This window comes from Pan paniscus, chromosome X (assembly GCF_029289425.2).
Source record: "Pan paniscus chromosome X, NHGRI_mPanPan1-v2.0_pri, whole genome shotgun sequence".
Classification (NCBI taxonomy): Eukaryota; Metazoa; Chordata; class Mammalia; order Primates; family Hominidae; genus Pan; species Pan paniscus.
The window spans coordinates 154,244,045-154,270,290 of NC_073272.2; the positions used below are offsets into that span (position 1 = coordinate 154,244,045).

The 26,246-nt window shown below is 49.9% G+C and overlaps 2 protein-coding genes across 2 annotated transcripts in view; one reads left to right on the forward strand and one right to left on the reverse strand.

Moving 5' to 3' along the window:
* Positions 1-207: 207 nt before the first annotated feature.
* On the reverse strand, positions 208-21,616 carry LOC129395218 (testis-specific protein TEX28-like). Its single transcript, XM_055106185.1, is given in 5 exon segments — positions 208-537; positions 539-565; positions 1,185-1,320; positions 17,181-17,908; positions 21,605-21,616. Coding segments are annotated over 5 exon segments (1,233 nt in total).
* The window catches only part of TKTL1 (transketolase like 1), a 41,434-nt gene continuing 34,617 nt past the window's right edge, over positions 19,430-26,246 (forward strand). The window contains exon 1 of the mRNA XM_003804720.6: positions 19,430-25,395. Coding sequence (XP_003804768.1) covers positions 25,175-25,395 — 221 coding nt within the window. The 5' untranslated portion in view covers positions 19,430-25,174. The remainder of the gene's footprint in view (positions 25,396-26,246) is intronic.

The following is a 26,246-nucleotide window of genomic DNA, read 5'->3' on the forward strand; positions in this document are numbered from 1 at the left end:
AGTTTTCCCGAGCCTCATGTCTACCGATGGCGTGAAAGGATCCTGGCAAAACAGAAGTGTGAGGCAGGTGGGCGTCTATATCCATTTCACCAGGCTGGTGGTTACATAATCGGCAAGCAAGAGCTGTGGAGGGGCTTGCTGGATGCCCTCAGCACCCAGGAGGAGGGAGGGAGCTAGCAAGCTAAGGCAGGTGGCCCTCCTGGCCCCTTAAGGTCCATCTGCTGGAGGCCCAGAGTCCTTGGAGTACAGTCTACACCTGGAGGGGACCCATTCCTGCCAGTCTGTGGCAGGGATGGCGCGCCACCTCTGCCAGGCCAGGACCCCAAGCCCGATCAGCATCAGCATGGTGCAGGTGCACAGGCGTGAGCTGATCAGTGACGAGGGGCAGGCACACAAGGTGGAGACAAAGACCAAGAGGACAGTTGCCAGTGAGAGGCGCGGACTCAGGAACTTGAACAACATCTGCGGGGGACGGCTTTGGAGGTGCTCCACTGCCTCCAGTTGGGTGACTTGCTGTAGCATCTCCAGCTTGGATATTTCGGCTCTTGAAGGTCTCCGTGATCTCCTGCAGGAGACGAAAATGCACGCACCAGAAGTCAGCACAGAGTTGTGGTCGTTTATTGAGTTCTTAGGGGTGAGCAGAAAGCACTGTGGAGTGGGTATTCGAGGAGGGAAGCAGAGAGCCTAGAGCACATTCAGGGCAGAGGGGAGGGCGCAGGCCCTCCAGCAACAGGGAAAGCTTCATCTGACCCGGCTGCACTCCCCCATCCACTGTCTCCCGAAGCTGAGGACCTGGTCAAGACACAGCTACCCAGGGACGGGGGTGGGCGCTATGGGAATGGAAAAGTGAGGAGAGGGAAGCCAGGTCTAAGGAGGGGTTCTGAGAGGGCGCTCCCTACACCTGCAGCCGCAGCAGAAGCAGCTCCACCCCAGATCTCCCGAGTCAGAGGCTCACGGGTGAGCACTGCAGCACCAGAGTGGCAAAAGCAGCTAAGCCAGATGGTGGGAAGCGGAGCGTGAGTGTAAAGATCAGATGCTGCTAGCTCTGAAACAAATGTGTGTGGCCATTGAACCCTCAGGAGGGGGCAGCTCGAGGACCCGTGTCTTGCTTTGGTTTGGGGGTATCAGAATAGATTCGCTCATCCCTCCAGTCTTCTTGCAAGGCTCCCCCAGGAGGTTCTCACCCATATTTCCTTGGCTCTCTCATAGGATAGATAGGCCATTCTCTCTTCGCTGCAGGCCAGATTGTGTTTGAGGTTGTAAATCTCATTCAGCTGTCCCTGCAGGCGACCATTCACCTGTTCTTCCATCAATGCTTGCCTTGGGAGCAAAAGAGAAAGTGAGATTCCTTCAGTACCTCACCCAGAGCTCATGCCAACAGCGAGCGGTCCTGACCTAGACTAGATTCGGGTTCAGCTTCTGCCTTCCTCCCCGCTCCCCAGGCTCTAGGGAAAGCCTGCCTCCCACTCCAGGTCTGCCTGGGAACACCCCAAACACACACCAGCCACACGCACACCAATATTCATATGTATTTTATATGTAGTTACTCTTCTGTAACAGCTTTACAAAAATAGCCACAGACTAGAAGTTGTAGAAATGACAGTGTGAACTATCTGTGTGTGCTCTTCAGTTCCGCAAATCCCCCAGGACCAGTGTTGAGCACGAAGTCTAGCCTGCAGTTTAGCCTGCAGTTACTCTATAGAAACATGGTGACTATAAGGATTGAAAAGCCACAAAAGACCACAGATTCCAGTACAATTCCATTAGTTACGAAATGTCCAGAATAGGCAAATCCATAGAGACAGAAAGCAGATTAGTGGGTGCCAGGGGCTGGGGGTGGGGGATGGGCAGTGGCTGCTAATGAGTACAGGGTTGCTTTGGGGCTGGTGAAAATATTGTAGGACCGGGCACGGTGGCTCACGCCTGTAATCCCAGCACTTTGGGAGGCCAAGGCGGGCGGATCATGAGGTCAGGAGATCGAGACCATCCTGGCTGACATGGTGAAACCCCGTCCGTACTAAAAATACAAAAAAAATTAGCCGGGCGTGGTGGCGGACGCCTGTAGTCCCAGCTACTCGGGAGGCTGAGGCAGGAGAATGGCGTGAACCCGGGAGGCGGAGCTTGCAGTGAGCAGAGTTCACACCACTGCACTCCAGCCTGGGCGACAGAGCGAGACTCCGTCTCAAAAAAAAAAAAAAGAGAATATTGTGGAATTAGATAGTGGTGATGGTTGAACAACTCTGTGAATATACTAAAAACCAGTGAATTGTACACTTTAAATTGGTGAATTTTATGGGATGTGAATTATATCTCAATAGAGCCGTTATTTAAACAAAAAGAGAAAAGTGAGTCATGGCAATAGTTGCGCAACTCAGTAAATTTACTAAAAACCATTGAAATGTAGTTAAAATGGTGCATTTTATAATATGTAAATTATATCTCAAGAGAGCTGTTAAAAAACCACAAGCAGGCCAGGTGCAGTGGTTCACAGTTGCAATCCCAGCACTTTGGGAGGCCAAGGCAAGGGGATTGTTTGAGGCCAGGAGGAATTCAAGACCAGCCTGGGCAACACAGTGAGACCCTGTCTCTACAAAAAAAATTTTTAATTATCTGGGTGTGGTGGCATGCGCCTGTAGTCTCAGCTACTCTGGAGGCTGAGGCAGGAGGACCTCTTGAGTCCAGGAGTTCGAGGCTGCAGTGAGCTGCCATCACGCCACTGCACTCCAGCCTGGGCAGCAGAGTGAGACCCTATCTCTAAAAGAAAACAATCACTACCTGTTGTGTATATAATTATATAAGTAGTAAAAGTATAAAACCATGCATGGAAAAGATAAGCACCCAAATGAGAATGGCGAGGCCAGTATAGCAAGGCCAGAATAGCAAGGAAGGGAGATGGTGCTGGAAAGGGGTAATGAGGGCTTCAACAGAATATTTTAAAGTTTTATTTCCTAAAAAAATAAGATTTGAAGTGATTATGGCAAATGTTAAGATTTCAGAAAGCTGGGGCTGTTAATTATGTTATCCTTACATTTTCCCTTTGCTTGAAATACTTCATAATTTAAAAACTTCTATGAAGTTCCCCTTTTGGCACCACAAAGAACGGGCCAGAAGGACAGAGGCCAGGGGGCCAGTGAGGGGGCTCTGGCACCACCGCTTACGTAGAAGAGAGAAGGCACCAGAGCGTGATGGAACCCATAGACTGGCAGGGCTGCCGCCCCAGGAGGCCCAGGAGGGTGGCGGCAGGCCTCAGGTGCAGGAGGTCTAAACGGTGGTGCTGACAGAGACGGGGAAAACAGTGACGACTTCTATTCGGTCCCACTCCAAGGACTTGACCAACACCCACACGGAGAAATCCCCTGGGCACTGAATAAGCTGACAGCTCATTTGTTGAAAGCCAATTTGTCAAAAGCCGGTTCCTCGCAGCATTTCAAGGAATATTCCATTTGTCTCTGCCCCAAGTCCCTGTTAAGAAGAGAGTCGGTGGACAACATGGACTAGGCCACTGCTCACAGAGAGGGGGAGTGGGTCGGCAGGATGGTCACCCCGAAAATAGATTCCTCATTACTGTCTTTCCATTTACATGAATGATCTAGCTGTGAGAACATTCAAGATTTTAACTGTCCTCAGGAATATGAAGTCAATCTTCATCAATGTATTGGTAAAGATACATGAAGATATTCTTCAGTGCATTCTTGAAGAGTCTATTCAGATGTCAGTAAACAATATTTTCATAAGGATATTCTCTCAGTCTCCCCTTCTCTCTGGCCCCCATCTCCTGGCCCTCTGGCAGCCACGCTCCCTTCTCTTCCTTGGTCAAGGACCCCCCTCTCTCCACCTCCTACAGTCACAGAAGCAAATGGACAACTCTGGAGAATGCTCTTATGAACACAAAACGATGACCAGTCAACCCAGACACCCTCAAGACAGACCGAAGGTGTTAAGACCACCCTCTCCAACACAAAGTGTTCTAAACTTTATTGTTTTTTTCAAAATAGTGTTTTTTTTTTGTTTGTTTGTTTTTTTGAGATGGATCTCCGTCTGTTTGCCCAGGCCGGAGTGCAGTGGCACGATCTTGGCTTGCTGCAACCTCCGCCTCCCGGGTTCAAGTGATTTTCCTGCCTCGGCCTCCTGAGTAGCTGGGACTACAGGTATGCGCCATCATGCCGGGCTAATTTTTTGTATTTTTAGTAGAGACAGGGTTTCACCATGTTGGCCAGGCTGGTCTCCAACTCCTGACCTCAGGTGACCCGCCTGCCTCGGCCTCCCAAAGTGCTGGGATTACAGGTGTGAGCCATTGGGCCCAGCCAGAAAGAGTATATTCTTGGTCATTTCTGAGAATTTGCTTTTGGCAAATTGAGCTAGAGCCTAATCATGGCCCACAACTTGGAGGAAAAGTCTGAGACGGAGAAACAGCTGTAGGAGGGGTCAATAGCCCAGGTGCAATCGGTGCATGTGGCCAGGATGGATGAGCTCACTCTGAGCAAATGTGCCAAAGCAAGGGGCCCTGGGGAGCTGGGGGAAGAGCCAACAAAACAGAAGCGAAAGCGGGAGGAAAGTCGCCAGGACGGCTCACACAGGAACCCAGAGGATGTAGGGATACAGTGGAAAGGTTGAACATACATGTAACTGGGGCCTTAGAAGGGGAGAAATGAGAGACTAGGGCAGAGTCACTATTTGAAAATATAATGGCTGAAAGCGTCCAAAACTGACAAAAGACATCAAGCCATAAACCCAAGTAGCAATGCGAAGCCCAGGCAGGATGAATGCAAAGAAAATCACACCAAGGGGAGAGTCAGCGGCACAAAAAAGAAGAGAGAAAGAAAATCACACCAAACATCATCATAGCAAAACCACTAAACAACAAAGAAAAACAAAAGATCTTAAAAGGAGCCTGAGGAAAACAAAACTGTGATCCGAGGAGCAACAAGAAGACTGGCAGCTGCCTTTTCAACAGAAACCATGGAAGTCAGAAGGGAATGATTTGTTCAAAATGCTTATTATTTCCAAAAATTAAGTGCCAACTTAGAATTCTATGTCCAGCAAAAAGTATCCTTCAGGGCCGGGTGTGGTGGCTCACGCCTGTAATCCCAGCACTTTGGGAGGCCGAGGCAGGCGGATCACGACCGGCCTGGCCAACATGGTGAAACCCCGTCTCTACTAAAAATACAAAAACTAGCCGGGAGTGGTGGCACATGCCTGTAATCCCAGCTACTCAGGAGGCTGAGGCAGGGGAATCGCTTGAACCTGGGAGGCAGAGGTTGCAGTGAGCCGAGATCTCACCATTGCACTCCAACCTGGGCGACAGGGTGAGGCTCTGTCTCACAAAAAAAAAAAAAAAAAAGAATTCCTTCAGAAATAAAAAGGAATGATGGCATGTGTGAGGCAATAAGGTGACAGTGACTGCCTATTTAACATTGTGGACTTGTTTTAAAACATTTTTGGTATGGTATTTAGGCTATGTTAACAAAATGATCCATATTTCAGGTTCACACTGAAATATTTACAGATGAACTGATATAATGTCTGTGCTTTGCTTCAACGCAATAGGGATGAGAGGAACCAGTTCAGAGAGCAGATCAGACCTTAGGTCAGACCTCCTCAGAGATCCCAAGATGCAGGATGCTCTGACATGGAGGAGAAGTCGGGGAAAAAATGGAAGTTCTTGTGCCTTCAAGTTAACACGACCCCAGCCTGCAACAAAGCCCTAAGCAGATACCTTGAGGAAAGTCAGCCCGAGACTGGATCCCTGGGGCTGAGAGGTCACAGAGCAACACTGAAGCCTCTAGGAACCATAGCCTGTTATCTCCGAGCCTTGTCTGAAAGCGAAACATACCAGAACACTCTTGGGACAGAGGAGCTAGGGTCTGGATGCCCCCAAGGACCTCGTGTCCAGAAGGGAAAGAAAAACATGGAGACCTGGCATATTCACTTCCGGGCGTTTTCAATATGACAGGAGGCTATAAGAAAATTTCACGACTGCCCACTTGTGGATACAGCCAGAAATACAAAGCAAGAGTGAAAGTTTTGCCTACTCGGCACCTGAGCAGCTTCTTTTTTATTCAATTTTTATTGAGGTAAATTTCATGTAACATAAAATGAATTATTTTAAGGTGAACAATTCAGTGGCATTTAGCACATGTGGTGTTGTGCAACCACCATGGCTATTAATAGTTCCAAGACATTGGCCGGCTGCAGTCATGCCTGTAATCCCAGCACTTTGGGAGGCCGAGGCGGGCGGATCACGAGGTCAAGAGATCAAGACCATCCTGGCCAACATGGTGAAACCCCATCTCTACTAAAAATACAAAAATTAGCTGGGCGTGGTGGTGCGCGCCTGTAGTCCCAGCTACTCGGGAGGCTGAGGCAGGAGAATCGCTTGAACCCGGGAGGCAGAGGTTGCAGTGAGCCGAGATCACGCCACTGCACTCCAGCCTGGCGACAGAGCGAGACTCTGTCTCAAAAAAAAAAAAAAAAAAATTGTTCCAAAACATTTTCATCACCGCCTCGAAAAAATACTATTCAGCAGTCACTCCCCATTCCCCATCACCCCAGTCCCTGGCAACCACCAGTCTGCTTTCTGACTTGAGTAGCTTCTTATCTCTGAAACTCTACCAGCAATTTATGAATGAGAGATGGACAAGACCATCAGGTATGTGGAGACGGTCCTAGAGAAGCTGCTAGAAAGTGACAGACAACCAGAGTAAGGGGTAGTGGGGCACTGTAATGCTGTGGAGAGGAGAGGGCAGCAGGAATGACAAACCCAGGAGGCATTGACTCAGGGAAAGAAGAGGAAGGCAGGGTCAGGTCGAGATCTTGGCCAAATCCCTGAGCTCATCAACCTGGGGTGCTCCATTGATGAATTTATCAAGAGTCATTGGCCGGGAGTGGTGGCTCACGCCTGTAATCACAGCACTTTGGGAGGCCAAGGCAGGTGGATCATTTGAGATTAGGAGTTGGAGACCAGCCTGGCCAACATGATGAAACCCCGTCTCTACTAAAAAATGCAAAAATTAGCTGGGCGTGGTGGTGCATGCCTGTAATCTCAGCTACTCAGGAGGCTGAGACAGGAGAATCACTTGAATCCGGGACGCAGAGGTTGCAGTGAGCTGAGATCAAGCCACTGCACTCCCTCCAGCCTGGGCAGCAGAGCAAGACACCACCTCAAAAAAAAAAAAAAGCCATTAACCACTTTCTTTCTTTCTTTCTTTCTTTCTTTCTTTCTTTCTTTCTTTCTTTCTTTCTTTCTTTCTTTCTTCCTTTCTTTCTTTCTCTTTCTTTCTTTCTTTCTTTCTTTCCTCTCTCTCTCTCTCTCTCTCTCTCTCTCCTCTCTCTCTCTCTTTCTCTCTTTCTGTTTTTTTTTTTGAGACAAGTTCTCACTCTGTCCTCTATCACCCAGGCTGGAGCACAGTGGCACAATCATAGTTCACTGCAACATAAAACTCTCGGGCTCAAGCGATCCTCCTGTCTCAGCCTCCCATGTAGCAGGGACTACAGGCATGTGCCACCAAGTCCGGTTAATACTTTTAAAATTTTTTGCAGAGATATGGTCTCACTTTGTTACCCAAGCTGGTCTCAGACTCCTGGGCTGAAGCAATCCTCCTGCCTCGACCTCCCAAAGCACTGGGATTACAGCCATAAGCCACCACATCTGGCCCCATTTTTCTTTACGATCTTTCAAGGACTTAGTTTGCACATAGGAAGCAGAAAGGAATTGTAAATTCAGTTCCATCAGCATCTACTTGGGGCTTACACACAAGTATTAATTAATTCTCACAATAGTTCCAACAATAGTGGGATCATTTTTACCTCCATGTTACAGATGTGGAAACTGAGGATCGCAAACTTGAAGCACCTCGTCCAAGGTCATTCAGTAAATACCTTGCAGAGAGGAGGCTGGGCCAGGCCTAAATCCAGAATCAGCCCTCCTGACCCTGCCCTGATGTTCCCAAGACACAGCAGATAGAGTTCTGACATACATGGAGGAGGGAGGCAGCCCAGAGGGCGAGCTGGGTCCCTTCAGGAAGGGAGGAAAAGAAGCATCCAGACTGATCCATGAAACAGGTACTCACAGAACAGCCATCATGTGCCAACATGTCTTTGGGCAGTCACTCAGACACAGTGGCCGACCTGAATGTGCTGATATTTTGACGAGAACAATACAACACAAATGAATACCTACACAAGGGAGAGCAGTTTAGGCGGTGAGTGCTGCGAGAAAGGAAAAAGTAGGGGAGTGACAAAGACTGGTCCGGAGTATATAAAGAGCTCTGACAACTCAACAATAAAAAGACAATCCAAGTTGAAAACAAGCCAAAGACTTATTGGCTGATAAGCACATGAAAAGGGGTTCAGCAGCATTAATCGTCAGAGGCAGGGTCACACACCCACTAGTCTCATGGGCTAGGATAGTGGTTCTCAACCAGGGGCAATTTGCCGCCCCCCCCCCCAAACAAGGGACATTTGGCAATCTCTGGAGAGACATTTCTGGTTGTTACAAATAGGTGGGGCACGGTAGGCTAAAATTGCCCCCCTAGGCTGGGCACGGTGGCTCACATCTGTAACCCCAGCACTTTGTGAGGCTGTGGTGGGCAGATTACCTGGGCTCAGGAGTTCAAGAACACCCTGAGCAACAGGGTGAAACCCTGTCTCTATGAAAAATACAAAAAAATTAGCTGGGTGTGGTGGCACGCGCTTGTAGTCCCAGCTACTTGGGAGGCTGAGGCAGGAGAATTGCTTGAACCCAGGAGGCGGAGGTTGCAGTGAGCCAAGATCGTGCCACTGCACTCCAGCCTGGGTGACAGAGCGAGACTCTGTCTAAAAAAGAAAAAAAAAAAAGCCCCTCCGCGAAAGATATCTGTGTCATAATCCTTGGAAACTGTGATTGTTACCTTCTATGACCAAAAAAGGGGGCTTTCCAGAAGTGGTGAGTTTAAGGGTATTGAGATGCAAAGATCATCCTAGATTATCCTGGTGGCCCTAAATGCAATCACATGTATGAGAGAGAGGCAAAAGGACATTAGACACGCACAGACGAGAATGTCATGTGAAGACAGAACACAGGTTTGAAGATGCTGGCCTTCAGGACAGGAACGATGTGGCCACAAAATTAAGGAATTTGGCAGCCACCAGAAACTGGAAGAGGCAAAGATCAGTTTGTCGCCTAGAGCCTCCAATGAGAGTGTGTCCTCCTCGCCTGATTTCAGCCCAGTGAAACGGATTTCGGCCTTCTAGCCTCCAGGACTGCGAGAGAATAACTTTCTATTATTTTAAGCCATGAAGTTGGGGGCAATTTGTCACGGCAGCATCAGGAAATTAATTCACGGCACCACTGGCATCAAGTAAGTGGAGACCAGGGATGCTGCTCATCATCCTAGAATGTACAGGACAGCCCCGCACAACAGAGAATCATTTGGTCCAAAATGTCGACAGTGCCAAGGTCGAGAGAACGTGGGCTAGGGTGATGAAATTTTGGAGTCTAATTTCACCAAGTTGTGGCTGAACTTAAGAGGCTGACATTTAAAAGACTGATCTTGCCAAACGTTGGCAACTGGAACTCTTATACACTCCTAGCGGGACTGTAAAATGGTATAGCCATGTCGGAAAACAGTTCCTCTTTTTTTTTTTTTGAGATGGAGTTTCACTCGTTGCCCAGGCTGGAGTGCAATGGCACGATCTCGGCTCACCGCAACCTCCGCCTCCTGAGTTCAAGCGATTCTCCTGCGTCAGCCTCCCGAGTAGCTGGGATTACAGGCATGTGCCACCACGCCGGGCTAATTTTGTATTTTTAGTAGAGACAGGGTTTACTCCATGTTGTTCAGGCTGGTCTCGAACTCCCGACCTCAGGTGATCCACCTGCCTCAGCCTCCCAAAGTGCTGGGATTACAAGGGTGAGCCACCGCGCCCGGCCTTCCTCTTTCTTAAAAAGTTAAGCATACTGCTATGGTGTACATGTCCCCCCCAAAACTCATGTTGAAATTTAATGGCCATGTGATGGTGTTAAAGGGTGGGACTGGTAAGAGGCGATTAATATTAATATTGTTATCATGAAAGTTTGGCCCCCGCTCGCTCTCTCACGCCCTCTTGCCCTTCTGCCTTCTGCCGTAGGATGATGCAGTACAAAGGTCCTCACCAGCTGCCAGCGCCTTGACATTGAACTTCCTTTCTTTATAAACCAGCCAGCCTGCGGTACTCTGTTACAGCAACAGAAAGTGGGACTAAGACACATAACACTTCCCTGTTATCTAGCAATTCCATATATGAAAGCATATGTTCACAGAAAGACTTGTGCGAGAACGTTCATAGCAGCTTTATTCAGTCGCCCCAACTGGCAGCGGACCAGGGCATAAGCAACCTGCGGCGTCTCCATGCAATGGAAGGCTGCCAAGCAATACGAAGCCACGAGCTACTCACTTCACACAGCTTGGGTGGATCTCAAAACAATTCCACGGAGCGAAAGCCGCCAGACGCAAAGCACTGCGTGCCGTGCGATTCCACTTACATGAAGTTCAAAAGGAGATGAAGCTACAGTGACAGAAACCGGAACAGTGGCCAATTATGGGAGACGGGCATTCACTGGAAGAGGGTATGAGGGTACTTTCTGGGGTGGTGGCAAAGCTCTTTATTGGGATTTTAGCTGCCCAGGTGTAAACCTTTGTCAAAACTCGTTAAACTGTATGCCTAAACTTAAATGCAATTTCACTGCATAAAATTTACCTCAAAAAGGCCAGGCGCGGTGGCTCACTCCTGTAATCCCAGCACTTTGGGAGGCCGAGGCAGGTGGATCGCCTGAGGACAGGAGTTCGAGACCAGCCTGACCAACATGGAGAAACCCCATCTCTACTAAAAATACAAAATTAGCCAGGCGTGGTGGTGCATGCCTGTAATCCCAGCTACTCGGGAGGCTGACGCAGGAGAATCGCTTGAACTCAGGAGGCGGAGGTTGCAGTGAGCCGAGATTGCGCCATTGCACTCCAGTCTGGGCAACAAGAGCAAAACTCCATCTAAAAAAAAAACAAAAAACAAAAAAACAAAAACTTTACTTCAAAAAACCCCGCTTCCAAAAGAATAAAAGAAGAGGCCATTTGAACGTGGTAGCCTGGGAAGTCCCTTTGAGGAGAGGACATCAGAGCAGAGCCTAAAGGACAAGCTGAGTGTGGGAGTTTCCTGTGGCTGCCATCACAAAGCGTTACAAACTTTGAGTGGCTTTCCCAGCAGATATGGCCTCTCTCCTGGCTGGGGGTCCAGCAGTCCGAGAGGAAGGCCCAGGCTGGGCGGGCTCCTGCCGAGGACCGAGAAGGCGCCTCCGCTCGGGGCCTCTGTCCCAGCTTCTGCTCTGCTGCCCATCTGCGGGCTTCCTTGGCTTCTGCCACGGCAGGTCGGCCTCAGCCTCTGTCTCCACACGGCGCTCTCCCTCTGGGTGTGTCCGTGTCTCCGTCTCCCCTTTCTGTCAGGACACAGGTCACACTGCATTAGGGCCCACCCCTCTGCAGAATGACCTCATCCAGACCTAACTCATCACGTCCGCAACGACCCTGTTTCCAAATAAGCCGGTTCCTTGTCACCAAGTGGAGCCTTCAATGAGTTGATGCCAAGGCAGGTCTAGGGAACTAGAAATGGGGCAAGAAGCAATGTCCTCCAGCCAGGTGTGGTGGCTCACACCTGTAGCTCCAGCACTTTGGGAGGCCGAGGCGGGTGGATCACTTCAGGTCAGGAGTTCGAGACCCCTGGTCAACATGGCGAAACCCCATCTCTACTGAAAAATACAAAAAGTAGCCAGGCATGCTGGCGTGTGCCTGTAATCCCAGCTACTCGGGAGGCTGAGGCAGGAGAATCGCTTGAACCGGGGAGGCGGAGGTTGCAGTGGGCCGAGATCGTGCCACTGCACTCCAGCCTGGGGGACAGAGTGAGACTCCATCTCATAAAAAAGACAAAAAAAAGAAGCAATGTGCTCCTCACAGTCGGGTTTTCTCCCAGGACCATTTTACTCATCCAACAAAGAACAAAGATGTCCCAGCAACCCATCTACCCCAGGCATTGACCACTCGGGCTACAAAGGTGAAGGAGGAGGGTGGGGCTGGGCAGGCTGGGACTGGCTATGGACCCCAGAGAGTAAAGATGGTTTTGCTGGCACCACACCCCCAACTCCAGGACTTGTCCATGCCCTGTCTACGGGGCCAAGACTGAAACCTGACTGCCTTTCACCATCAAGCAGAAGTCAGCTGCGCATCCTGTAAGAGATGGGGAAGGACCCCCAAGACCCTCCCAGAGCCCCCTGGCTCATTAGGAGGCTAGAGGGGGCCTCCTGCAACTCTCCATGCAAGGTGCCCAGATGAGACCTGGCCAGTCGAGACTTTTACTTGAAGGCTCCCCATGCCTTCCTTGGGTGCCATCTCTTCTACCAACGAACGTTTTCTGAGTTTCTCAAGCCTTCTTTCCTCCTGACCCACGGAGAAACTGAGGGACCGGGGCCTTCTGGTCCCCCAGGAGACTGGCTTGTGCTGAGGAGGTAGGCCGCTCCCTGTGCATCTTCTCGGAGATCTGAAGCTCCTCCTATTTCCACAAGAAAGAAAGGGAAGCTTGGCAAAGACCCTTCCATCCAGAATCATCAAGTTCGCGACGCCCGTGCTTCTCCTCAGCACACAGAGAGGAGAGTTACCAGGGGCCTCAAGCAACTCCAGCGGAAGCAGTCACAGTCCTTCCAGGACCCAGGAACGTCCTCTGCAAGGACCCACAAACCCAGACCTCATGAAGGAGGAGACCCCAGGGCCAGCCCCAAGCCTCCTGAGTCTAATTGTTGCTGTGATAGAGACCCTGCACTTCGCAGAATCAAAAAGAATATATTGTGGGTTTTTTTTTTACCACAATCAATTAAAAAATGCATTAAAAAGTAAGAACTGTCCAGGCACAGTGGCTCACATGTGTAACCCCAGTACTTGGGGAGGCCGTGGCCAGGTGTTCAAGACCAGCCTGGGCAACATAGCAAGATCCCATCTCTACAAATAATAATCATTTAAAAAAAGTTAGCCAGGCATGGTGGCACATGCTTTGTACTCCCAGCTACTCGGGAGGCTGAGGCAGGAAGATCGCTTGAGCCCAGGAGTTCAAGGCTGTAGTGAACTATGACTGCATGCAGCCTGGGCAACAGAGACCCTGAAGAAAAAGAAAGAAAGAAAGAGAGAGAGAGAGAGAGAGACAGAGAGAAAGGAAGAAAGAGAAAGAGAGAAAAAGAAAGAAAGAGAGAGATGGAAAGAAAGAGAGAAAAAGAAAAAGAAGAAAGAAAGAAAGAAAGAAAGAACGAACGAACTTTTGCCTATCCAAAGACTCAGGAAAAATAAAAAAGAAGCCAGCCCTCATAATGAGATACCACTTCACAGTTACATCTGTTGGAAAAAAAAAAAAAGGATAACAACAAATGTTGGCAAGGATGTGAGGCAACTGGAAGCCTTCTGCATTGCTGGTGGGAAGATGGAGCGGCACGGCTGCTGTGGGAAGACTCCCCTAAACGTTACACCTGGAGTCACCACAGGGTCCAGCAATTCTACTCCTGATTATAGACCCCAAAGAATTGAAAACTGGTGTTCAAACAACTGGCATGTATCTGAGTGTTCAGCGCAGGGCTTCTCACAATAGCCAAAAGGTGGAAACAACTCAAATCTCCATCCACTGATGGACAGATAAACAAAATGTGGTCTACCCATGCACTGGAATATTAGTCAGCCGTCAAGAGAATGAAGTACTGATCCGTGCTACAACATTAGTGAACCTTGAAAACAGTGAAAGAAGCTAGACACAAAAGCCCACATATTGTATGGTCCCATTTATATGAAAAGTCCAGAAGAGGCAAACCCACGGAGACAGAAAGCAGATTAGGGAACGCCTGGAGCCGAGGCTAGGAGTGACCGTGTAGTGAGTCTGGAGGTCTCCTTCTGGGGTGATGAGAATGTTAGACAACCGGACAGAGGTGATGCTTGAACCACACTGCAGATGTACTTAATGCACTGAATTACATGCTTCCAAATGGTTAATTTCACATTACGTGAAATTATGTGAATTCTACATCAATTTTTTTAAGTAAGCCCTTGTCATAAATGCGTTTAATACAGTTGCTGCCTCAGCATCCAACTTTAGCAGTTGTACCCTGTCACCTTTGCCCTAGATAACACCCCTCCCTCCCTGTCATGCGATTCTTTGCGATATAGCCCACGTGGTCCTCGCCTCACTGACCCAAAACCCAACACATCCCACGGCTGCTGACCACGATAAGACCTAATGCTCAACACCAGAGTCATGTAAATCAGTTTCCTCCTTGTGCATGTTTTCTTTAAACCAGCCAATCCACAACCCCCGCAGGAAAGCCTGTGGGATCACTTCACACCCTGTGACCTTAATACAGGCACAGCCCCGGAAGCTTCCCCGCCCTTCCGTTCTGGGCTTCGCTGTTGCACAGCTGATGAGCTCAATCAGCTCCCTGCTGCCTCCAGACTTCCCCTCTGCCTCCCATCAGCACACCTAACATCTCTTCGATCTGAGTCATACATTTCTTTTTTCCTTTTTTTTTTTTTTTGACACAGGGTCTTGCTCTGTCACCCAGAATGGAGTGCAGTGGTGCAATCATGACTCACTGCAGCCTCAACCTCCCGGGCTCAAGGGATCCCCGCTCCCGCTCAGCCTCCTGAGTAGCTGTGACTACAGGCACGCGCCATCACGCCCAGCTAATTTTTTGATGTTTTTGTAGATACCAGGTCTCACTATGTTGCCCAGGCTGGTCTCAAACTCCTGAGCTCAAGCAGTCTGCCCACCTCAACCTCCCAAAGTGCTAGGATTACAGGCGTGAGCCCCCACGCCCAGCCCATTTCTGCTGTTTCATGCATTTTCGTCTGCCTCCTCATTGTGGCTCCCCCGACACACACATCCGAACCTAACTTTCCCACGGGTCAGGGATCTCCTAGAAACTGGGTATCTCGGCTATGGCCACTCTCAGTAGAGACATGCCGAGACCAAATTAAAAAGAAACCATAATGATAAAAACCACAACAGCCCTCCTGAAAGCAAACGGATTTAACTGTGATAAACAGCACAGGACTTGCAGTATGGATTCTCAGTTTGTGATGCACCAGAGGGGACGCAACAGTCACAGGGAGCCTGGCTGGTTGAAACACTTCTGTGTCCAGATCATGTAAAAGTTTTGAAGAAGATTTTACGGAAGTATATGTTTTTAAAATGCCATGAACTCCTGTGTCCCCTGCATCTAACTTAGCCACACAGCCAGGGTGTGGTGAAATGCTCTCAGGTCCGCACTTAGCAGCCACGTAGCCTGCTTGTGCCTCTGTGAGACTCTGCTTCCCCAACCATAAAGTAGGCGTCTGAGGGCCAAAGAACAAGGCTGCTTAACCTGGTGCCCCAGCTCAGTTACGAGCCTGTGACAACAGTGAAAAATCATCATCAGCCCTTTCTCCTCCTAGTAAATTTGGGCCCTGTAGACCTGCTTTTCTGCTCACGATGAACATTAGTAAGGGTAGGCTCGCTGCTGCAGCAAACAACCAGAAATCCCATGTCACAGTCCAATGGGGGGTACCGGGTCAGAAGTGCAGGCTTCTAGAATTTGCAGCAAAAGTCTGAGAGGGGGAGAGACAGAGGTATTGCCCTGCTCCCCGGTAGTCACCCCTGTATCAAGAGGGGGCGAAAGACTCGGATTTGAGAGGGGTTAAGAGTTTACCTGAGCACAGCATTCTCATTGGCCCCTGTGGCTTGGAAACATACGGGGAAGTTTGTAACTGCCACCAAGTTCTGCTGTTGCTTAATAGAAAGCTGACCGGGTAAGTGTGATTTTCACAAAAGGGTCTTTGATGCTCCCAACATTTTAGATTTGGTTGCCATGTCCTATGAAAATAATCTCCAAGAGACGCCTGTGACTCTGACTAGTCATCTCATTGATAGTGGTTGCCCTGTAATATTCTTTGATTGTCCTTTAACAGATTCTTAGGCCATGTAAACGCTGGCAAGATTTCCCTGGGGAAACTAAAGAGGATGATTCCCACACGCCTCTTCCCCTGCATCAGGCACTAAAAGGACTGCGGAGTTCTTCTTTTCATGCAAATGCTGAGAATCTTGGCTCACCTAAGGGAATCACTGCCTCCCTAGCCAGGACGCTGGAGGGACTGGCGTTAATTAGCCACAGACTGCAGCGAGGGGGACAGAATGTGGCACCCCCTGAGGGCCCATGGAAACCCAGAGAACGGTCCCAATAGGAATGGAGAGAATCCGTTGAGAGATTGGGTTTGCCTTTTTTTTTTTTTTTTTCTCCAATTGGTAGGCCCTAGCCTTATCTTAGAGGGAAAGAAAATCGAGCTAGGGCAGGGTGAGGTGGCTCACACCAGTAATCCCGGCACTCTGGGAGGCTGAGGCAGGCGGATCACGAGGTCAATAGATTGAGACCATCCTGGTCAACATGGTGAAACCCCGCCTGTACTAAAAATACAAAAAATAGCCGGATGTGCTGGTGCACGCCTGTAGTCCCAGCTACTCGGGAGGCTGAGGCAGGAGAATCGCTTGAACCCGGGAGGTGGAGGTTGCAGTGGGCCGAGATCGTGCCACTGCACTCCAGTCTGGCGACAGAGTGAGACTCCATCTCAAAAGAAAAAAAAGAAAAAGAAAATCGAGCTACTGCACGGTGCGGAGAAAGCATTCACCAGAAGGCAGTCATTTTTGAAATAAGTATCTGAGACCCGGCCTGTGCCCCAGCTCAGCTAGGAGCACATGTGAAGAGACCAGAGCTGGCGAGGCGACTCCGGTCCTGACTCCCACCTTCCCAGCCGACTGGGACCAAAGGACGCCACCTCCCTAACTAGTGCCAGGTGTCTACCGGACTCTTGCCACCCCCATGCTGTCCCCTGCCACCACAGGGTCAGGGCCAGCCGCTGTGCCGCTGCAACCACCTGGCAGGGGCTGCCAAGCTGGAGCATTTTCGCCAGCAAGGGTCAAGGCAGGTGTGGGACTGCAGGGAGAGGGCTGGCTCGCCCCACTGCAGGGCCCAGTCGCTAAAAGAAGCATGGACCTGCTCTTCCAACTGGCCCCTCACCCTGGCTCTCCAGGCTCCTGTCCTGGCTCCCTTTCACCCTCCCATAGGTGGCTCCTGGGAGCGGTTCCTCCTCTGCTTCCAGTCCCCAAAGCCAAGGCCTCACCTACACTTCTCCTCCTGAAGGGACTCCAGCAACAGCTGCAGGTCAGTCAGAGACCTCTCCTTTAGGCTGTGATAGGACTCCTGGAGGCTGATGTGGAACCTCTTGGCTTCTTCCAGCTCTGCCTTTACCTTCTGCAACAGCAGGTTTTGTTGCTGGGCCACATCCTCTGTCTCTAAGCACGTCCCCTGCTGTAAGCTCTGGAAGCGACTCTCCAAGATGAAGGGTCTGCTGGCATGAGGCAGGTTGACCGGCCCGTCTTCCCCACCTGGCTCGGGGGGCTCTGAAAGCAGGGCCTTCTCGCTGGGTAGCTCGCAGTTGGCTGGGTCGCTTTCTGCCATCAGCAGTAAGCCCTCGGGCCTGCAGCCTTCCTCCAGCTCCTGGAGCTGCTGGTGACACTGGTGGAGCCTGTGCTCGATCTGGGCGATGGTGGCAGAGGCGCGCTGGTTCACCTTCTCAAAGGCCTGCTGGATGTGCGGCACCTGGTGCCGGTCTGCTTTGGATACCAGCTTGAGGTAGCTCACAGTGTTGCCATCCCGACTGGCCTTCTCCACTCTCAGCTGCTCTGAGAGGTAGAGGATGCGGTGCCTGACACTATCCTGTAAGTTGTGGGCTAGGCCCCCATCTGCGAGGCTGGAAGGGCCACTGGGGCCGTCTTCGCTGGATGACAGGGACCGGCATGAAGGCACATTGGAGGGGAGGGTTGCGCTGGGGCTCCTGGTGTGTTCCGCCTACATTGGGAAACAAGAAATCACAATACGGTGCTCTGTGAGCTGCAAAGTGTGGGAGAATTGGACACGTTATGACTCCATAAAACACTTCCACATATGCATGGATACTTACACACGCAAGATTTGTGCATTCAAGATGGGCCCGACGCAGACTGAGGAGGTGATGCTCATCTTCAGGGCCCCTCTCCCCTCCTTTTCAGCGTCTGACTCCTTGCTCTACATGTGTGCCTCACTAAGACCCACAGGTGGCCAGACTCCCTTCTACATCTGCCTGTTTTTGCACTGCACTCCTATTTTCTCTTCCAAAAATTACCAATTGTGGGTCTCATTTATAAAGAACTGTTCTTGTAAAGTATGGAATAAGCTTATTTCCGTTAACTCTTACAGCTTGCTGTATTGCTACTCCCAGGGAGACAGGAAGGGTTAGGCAGAGAGATTTGCCTCCTAACAGGTTCATTCATTCATCCAATCATTCATTCAACACATACTTTCTCTGAGTGCCTACCACGTGGTACAGAAGCCAGATACATTCCTTGATCTCATACAGCTGACAGTCTACGGCAGAAAATTCTATTGTAACACAAAAGAATGAGTCTCTCACATGGTGAGGGGGTTAACATTGCCTTTGACGAAGAGCCCAGTTCAAATCCTGGCTCTACCACTCTGAGACCTTGAGCAAGTTAATAAACTGCTCTGAGGCTCAGTTTTCTTACCTCTAAAATAAAGATGGCAAGAGCAGCATAGCTGGAACCCAGCCCACCAGAGCAAGGAGCTAGGAGAGGGAGGTGGGGGGCAGCTCAGGTGCAGCCTCTGTTCTGTTTCCACTTTTTTGTTTTTTGAGACGGAGTCTCACTCTGTCACCCAGGCTGGAGTGCAGTGGTGCAATCTCGGCTCACTACAACCTTCGCCTCCCAGGTTTAAGCAATTCTCATGGCTCAGCCTCCCGAGTAGCTGGGATTACAGGTGTGCATCACCACACCCAGCTAATTCGTGTATTATTAGTAGAGACAGGGTTTCACCATGTTGACCAGGCTGGTTTCCAACTCCTGACCTCAAGTGATCCTCCCGCCTCGGCCTCCCAAAGAGTGCTGGGATTACAGGTGTGAGCCACTGCGTCTGGCCTATACCTCAATTTTTAAAATGCAAAGTGATACCACTATGTACCCAGTAGATTGGTCAAACTCAGACAGACTAACAACAATAAGAGTTGGCAAGGATATAGCGCAACAGGAACTCTCAATCATTACTGGCGGGAAGCAAATTTGTACTACAGCCACCTTAGAAAACCACTTGACAGTATCACAAAGTTGAAGATATACCTACCAAATGATCCAGCAACTGCATTCATAGGCGATATTCCCAGGAGGCAAGTACACTGATGTTCTCAATATCCAACAACTAGCAACAAACCACCTGCCCAGAAAGTGTAAGTAAACTGTAATATATGCAACAACATACTACTGTACAGCAATGAGAATGAACTACAGCCTTGAAAAACATGAATGCATTTCACAAGCATAATGTTGAACAAAAGAAACCAGACAGAAAATCCATACTATATATGGTTCTGTTTACATAAATTCCAAGAGCAGGCAAAACTAAACAATATTGTGTAGGGATGACTACACAGGCAGGAAAGCTAAAGAGCAGCATGGATGTTGGCAACAGAAACCCCAGGATGGTGGTTCCCACTAGAGCGGGAGAAGGGGATTACGACTGGGGTGACTGTGGAGGCTGGGGTGCCTGGCCTGAGTAGTGGTTAAATGTGTGTTCACCTTATCGTTACTTCTTAAAACATACATCAGTGTTTTCTGCACCTTTATATACATATGCCAGATTTCACAGTTTTCAAACTATTTAAATGTTCAATATAGGCCAGGTGTGGTGGCTCATGCCTGTAATCCCAGCACTTTGGGAGGCCGAGGCGGGCGGATCACTTGAGGTCAGGAGGTCAAGACCAGTCTCGCCAACATGGTGAAACCCCGTCTATACAAAATACAAAAAAAAAAAATGCCTGGCACAGTGGCTCACACCTGTAATTCCAGCACTTTGGGAGGCCGAGGCGGGCGGATCACCTGAGGTCGGGAGTTCAAGACCAGCCTGACCAACACAGAGAAACCCCATCTCTACTAGAAATACAAAATTAGCCAGGCGTGGTGGCACACGCCTGTAGTCCCAGCTACTCGGGAGGCTGAGGCAGGAGAACCGCTTGAACCCGGGGGGCAGAAGTTGCAGTGAGCTGAGATCGCGCCACTGCACTCCAGCCTGGGTGGTAGAGTGAGACTCCGTCTCAAAAAATAAATAAATAATAAATAATAATATGTTCAATTGATGGATTTAATGGCAGATTTGATATGGCTGGAGAGACTGTTGGTAAATTGTACAGAGGAGCTAAAGAAAGTATCCAGGCCGGGCGCGGTGGCTCACACGCCTGTAATCCCAGCATTTTGGGAGGCCAAGGCGGGTGGATCACCTGACGTCAGGAGTTTGAGGCTAACCTGACCAACATGGTGAAACCCTGTCTCTACTAAAAAATACAAAAAATTAACTGGGCATGGTGGCGGGCACCTGTAATCCCAGCTACTTGGGAGGCTGAGGCAGGAGAATGGCTTGAACCCAGGAGGCAGAGGTTGCAGTGAGCCGAGATCACGCCACTGCACTCCAACCTGGGCAACAAGAGCAAAACTCCATCCCAAGAAAGAAAGAAAGAGAGAGAGGGAGAGAGACAGAGAGAGAAAGAGAAAAGAAAGAAAGAAAAAAAAGTATCCAGAATGCAGCACAGAGGCACAAAAAAATAGAAAACTTGAAAAATAGAAGACATGGAAGGTAGCATGAGTAGGTCTAACAAAAATCCAATTGTCACACCAGAGAGAGAAGACAGACAGAATGAAGCAGCAGCAATATATACATATTTTTCTTGTTTTTTTAAATTGAAATGGAGTCACACTCTGTTGCCTAGGCAGAGTGCCGTGGCACAATCTCGGCTCACGGCCGACCTCTGCTGCCCGGGTTCAAGCACTTCTCGTGCCTCAGCCTCCCGAGTAGCTGGGACTACAGGCGCGTGCCATCACAGCTAGCTAATTCTTTTGTATTTTTAGTAGAGATGGGGTTTCATCATGTTGGCGAGACTGTTCTCGAACTCTCAACATCAGGTGACCCACCCACCTCGGCCTCCCAAAGTGCTGGGATTACAGGCATGAGCCACTACGACCGGCCACAGCAGCAACATTTTAAGAGATAACTCCCTAAGAACTTTCCAGAACTGAAGAAAGACACAAATTCACAAATTCAAGAAGCCCAATAAATCCTAAGCAGGGAAGACAGAAATAGGTCCACACCTAGACAGGAGATTTTTTTTTTTTTTTTTTTGAAACAGTGTTTCGCTCTTGTCGCCCAGGCTGGAGTATAGTGGTGTGATCTCGGCTCACTGCAACCTCTGCCTCCCGGGTTCAAGCGATTCTCCTGCGTCAGCCTCCCAAGTAGCTGGTATTACAGGCGCCCGCCACCATGCCCAGCTAATTTTTGTATTTTTAGTAGAGACAGTGTTTCACCATGTTGGCCAGGCTGGTCTGGAACTCCTGACCTCAAATGATCCGCCCACCTCGGCCTCCCAAAGTGCTGGGATTACAAGCATGAGCCACCACCCGCGGCCGACACAAGATGTTAAAAGCAGCCAGAGGAAAAAAAGCTGATTACCTTTAAAACCATGACTTTTAGACTGCAGGCTGCCTTCTCAATAGCATCAATGCAATCCAGAAGATAGTTGACTGATATCTTTGATACACTGAGAGAATAACTGTCAGAGAGAAAAAAATAGGTCACATTCAAAGAATCAGAAGTCAGAATGGCTTCAGACTTCAGCAACAGCATGGGGAACTAGAAGACAATGAAGTGCTGGCCGGGCACGGTGGCTCACACCTGTAATCTCAGCACTCTGGGAAGCCCAGGCAGGCGGATCACTTGAAGTCAAGAGTTTGAGACCAGGCTGGCCAACATGAGGAAACTCTGTCTCTACTAAAAATACAAAAATTAGCCAGCATTGTGGTGGGCGCCTGTAATCCCAGCTACTCGGGAGGCTGAGGCAAGAGAATCGCTTGAACCCAAGAGGTTGCAGTGAGCCGAGGATCACTCCCCTGTACTCCAGCCTGGGCGACAGAGCAAGACTCTGTCCCAAAAAAAAAAAAAAAAAAAGACAATGAAGTGCTGCTTTCGAAATTCTGAGGGAAAAATGATTTCCCAGCCTAAAATTCTACACCCCAACTGTCAACTGTGGGGTTAGACTAAAGACATTTTTAGACATGAAGGAGTTCAGTACACCACTGACAAATGTAAGAATTCAACAACTGTTTAAAAAGCAAGTCTCGCCAGGGCAGTGGTGTGCACCTGTGGTCCCAGCTACTCAGGATGCTGAGGCAGGAGGATTACTTGTGCCCAGCATTACTGTGCCTGCAGTGACCTGTGACTGTGCTACTGCCCTCCAACCTGGGTGACAGAGTGAGACCTTGTCTCAAAAAAAAAAAGAGGGGGTGGGGCCGGGCGTGGTGGCTCACACCTGTAATCCCAGCACTTTGGGAGGCCGAGGCGGGTGGATCACTTGAGGTCAGGAGTTTGAGACCATCATGGTCAACACTGTGAAACACTGTCCCTACTAAAAATACAAAAATTAGCCGGGCATGGTGGCACACACCTGTAATCCCAGCTACTGGGGAGGCTGAGGCAGGAGAATTGCTTGAGCCGGGGAGACGGAGGTTGCAGTGAGCCGAGACTGCGCCACTGCACTCCAGCCTGACTGACAGAGTGAGATTGTCTCAAAAAAAAAAAAAAAAAAGTAATCACTAGAAAAGAAGCTACATATGTACATAACATCCAAATAACCAAGAGGAGAAAAAAATGGGACTTGATTAATCAAAAAAAAAAAAAAGAAAGAAAGGGGGAGAAAAAAAAAAAAACAAGGGCTGGGTGTGCTGGCTCATGCCTGTAATCCCAGCACTTTGGAAGCCAAGGTGGGTGGATCTCTTGAGCCCAGGAGGTCAAGACCAGCCTGGGCAACATGGCGAAACCCCGTCTCTATTAAAAAAAAAATTAATACAAAAATTATCCTGGAGTGGTGGTGCACACCTGTAGTCCCAGCTACCCAGGAGGCTGAGACGGGAGGATCGCTTGATCCCGGGGATGTCGAGGCTGCCGTGATCGCACCACTGCCCTCCAGCCAGGGTGGCAGACTGAGACCCCATCTCAAAAAATAAATAAATAAAAGCAAACAAGAAAAAAAAAGGCTTGAAATATATCTGATAGATAAAGGGCTAATCAACACAATATATAAAGAACTGCAAATCAGTAAACTAAGAGCAAATAACCCAATATAAAGACATTAAAGGGTAGCCACGGACATCTCAGACGACGAAAAACAAAAGAGAGTAAACGTATAATAAAACATGTAATTGCAAGGTGATCCGGGAATAGTAAGCGAAAAGCAACAATTAAATACTATTTTCTCATCCACCAGAACGCCAAAAATTAAAAAGCCTAACAATGTCCAGGGCTGGCGAGAATGTGGCAGAAGGTGATGTCACATACCCTGCAAGTGGGAATCTAAACAGATTCAGGGTTTTTTTTTTTTTTTTAATCGCAATTAGGTGGCCTGTTAAATTTTTTTTCTTGAGACAGAGTTTTGCTCTTGTTGCCCAGGCTGGAGTGCAATGGCTCGATCTTGGCTCACCGCAACCTAGACCTCCCAGGTACAAGCGATTCTCCTGTCTCAGCCTCCCAAGTAGCTGGGAGTACAAGTATGTGCCACTAAGCCCAGCTAATTGTTTTGTATTTAGTAGAAACGGGGTTTCACCACGTTAGGCTGGTCGGGAACTCCTGACCTCAGGTGATCCACCCACCTTGGCCTCCCAAAGTGCTGGGATTACAGGAGCGTGTGCCACTGTGCCCAGCCACTTTTTTTTTTTTTTTTTAGACGGAGTCTTGCTCTGTCGCCCAGGCTGGAGTACAGTGGCGCCATCTCAGCTCACTGCAACCTCCGCTTCCCGGATTCAAGCGATTCTCCTGCCTCAGATTCCCAGTAGCTGGGATTACAGGTGCCCACCACCGCCTGGCGTGGTGGCTCACACCTGTAATCCCAACACTTTGGGAGGCCGAGGTGGGCAGATCGCCTGAGGTCAGGAGTTCGAGACCAACCTGGCCAACATGGTGAAAACCCGTCTCTACTAAAAATACAAAAAAATAGCCAGGTGTGGTGGCGGATGCCTGTAATCCCAGCTATTCGGGAGGCTGAGGCAGGAGAATCGCTTGAAGCCAGGAGGCAGAGGTTGCAACGAGCTAAAATCGAGCCACTGCACTCCGGCCTGGGCGACAGGGCGAGACTCCGTCTCAAAAAAAAAAAAAAAAAAAAATGTAAACACACATTCCCTTTAACCCAGCAGAACATGGGAACCCAAGGGCATTCAGCCTGTGGCGCGACCAGGCGGCCTGACTTGAGCTCACGTAGAAATTCGGCATTTTTGAACCAAGAGACAGCACTTGGGATCCCGAATGTCTGGACTTGGGCACGGCGCTGTGGAGCTGGCGCCGTTGGGAGCCATGCGAGTTCTGGGTCGGTAGGTCACCTCAGAGGTGGGGAGAAGGTTCTCTGAGACCGACATGGGGGCTAGTGCTGGCACCACCGGACATGGGGCATTTCAGACAGAGGGCGAGCACATTCCCTAGTTACCAGGGTCCATTCGAGTCAGTCACGTCACAGGCTGGCAATGGGCTAACTCCTCCTCAACAATCACACGGGGCTTGCCTCATAGAATGTTTTAAAAAAGGGAAGGAGGCTGGCGCAGGCGCCAACCGTCTCAGAACCCTGAGCACTGCCCCACCCCCACCCTGCCCGCCATAGCCCGGGCTATTGTGGGGGAGAGGTGACCATTTATCGCGAAACAAAAAATTGCGCCACAGCAGCTCCCTCCCTCCCCCACCTTTACGGTTGCAGCTGCACGTCCCACGTGCAGCACCACCCCCTGACACGTGCGGCACCACACAGCTAGTGCCGGAACTTTTTGTGCAGAGAAAGAAGACCCTGCACCCGCGCGGAGGGAGCCCTTTTGAGATTGCAGGAGAGAAGATGAGAATGGGACTATTTTCAATAACGGTGCACATGCAAGTCACAAACATTCCAGATCCCTTGACTTGCTTGCGAAGGGAGCAGCAGGCGGAGGGAGCGGCAGGCGGAGGCAGTGGCACGAGGCATGCGGAGGGAGCTGCACCGACATCACATAAATGCACTGGGCAGCTCGCACGCGCCATTCGCTCTTCAGACGCCGGAGACGTAGGAGTGGGTCTTCAGACTCCAAAGGGGTTGGACTAATGGCGGATGCTGAGGCGAGGGCTAAGTTGCGGGAGGAGGCCAGACCCGACAGGGGCACCTTGCAGGTGTTGCAAGATATGGCCAGCCGCTTGCGAATCCATTCCATCAGGGCCACATGCTCCACGAGCTCCGGGTAAGTTCTCCTCATTGAAGTCTGGGTCATGCAGGGCCACGGGCCCAGTGGCTTCAGGCCTGGTGGCCGTGAGGCCGTGTGGTGAAGGGAGAGCCTTCAGAGGCACAATGGGCTGTGTCGTAATGCCCTGTCTTGGGCTGTTGGGGCCCGGTCGAGCACCCTAGATGGCAGCGAGGCACTATTCCCGCCAAACCAAGGGTCGGTCGGTTGGTTGGTCGGCCGCAGGTTCTGGAGCCCGCCCCTCAATTTACCCACGGCCAAAGTTCTGGAGGTCGCCAAGATCTCCAGTTGGGAGACAAAGGATCCAGACTGGACTGAGGTGGCAGGGGAATGTCACTGGGATCAGATTGGGCTAGCTGTGGTTTTCATTTTAGCGGGGAGCAGGGCTTCCCTGGTAAGCAGTTGTACTGGATCCCCGAGGGTGAATGAGCGACTCTAACCCAGGATGTGAGGATAAAAAGCAATTAAAATTCCAGCCTGGGCAACATGGCGAAACCCCGTCTCTTACCAAAAAATAAAAATAAAAAATGAGTCGGGCATGGGGGCGCACACCTGCACTCCCAGCTATTCGGGAGGCTGAGGCAGGAGGCTTGCTTGTGCTGTTGGGTTTGCTGGTATGCAGTTGATGGTTTTTGCATCAGTTTGAGGGATATTGGTCTCTAGTTGTATTGTAGTATTTGGTTTTGGTATCAAAGTGTAATGCTGGCTTCACAGGATGTTTCAAAGTGTTCCATCTTAAATTTTTTGGAGTGGCTGGGTGTAGTGGCTGCCACCTGTAATCCCAGCACTTTGGGAGGCCGAGGCAGACGGATCGTGTGAGCCTAGAAACTAGTTCGAGATCAGCCTGGGCA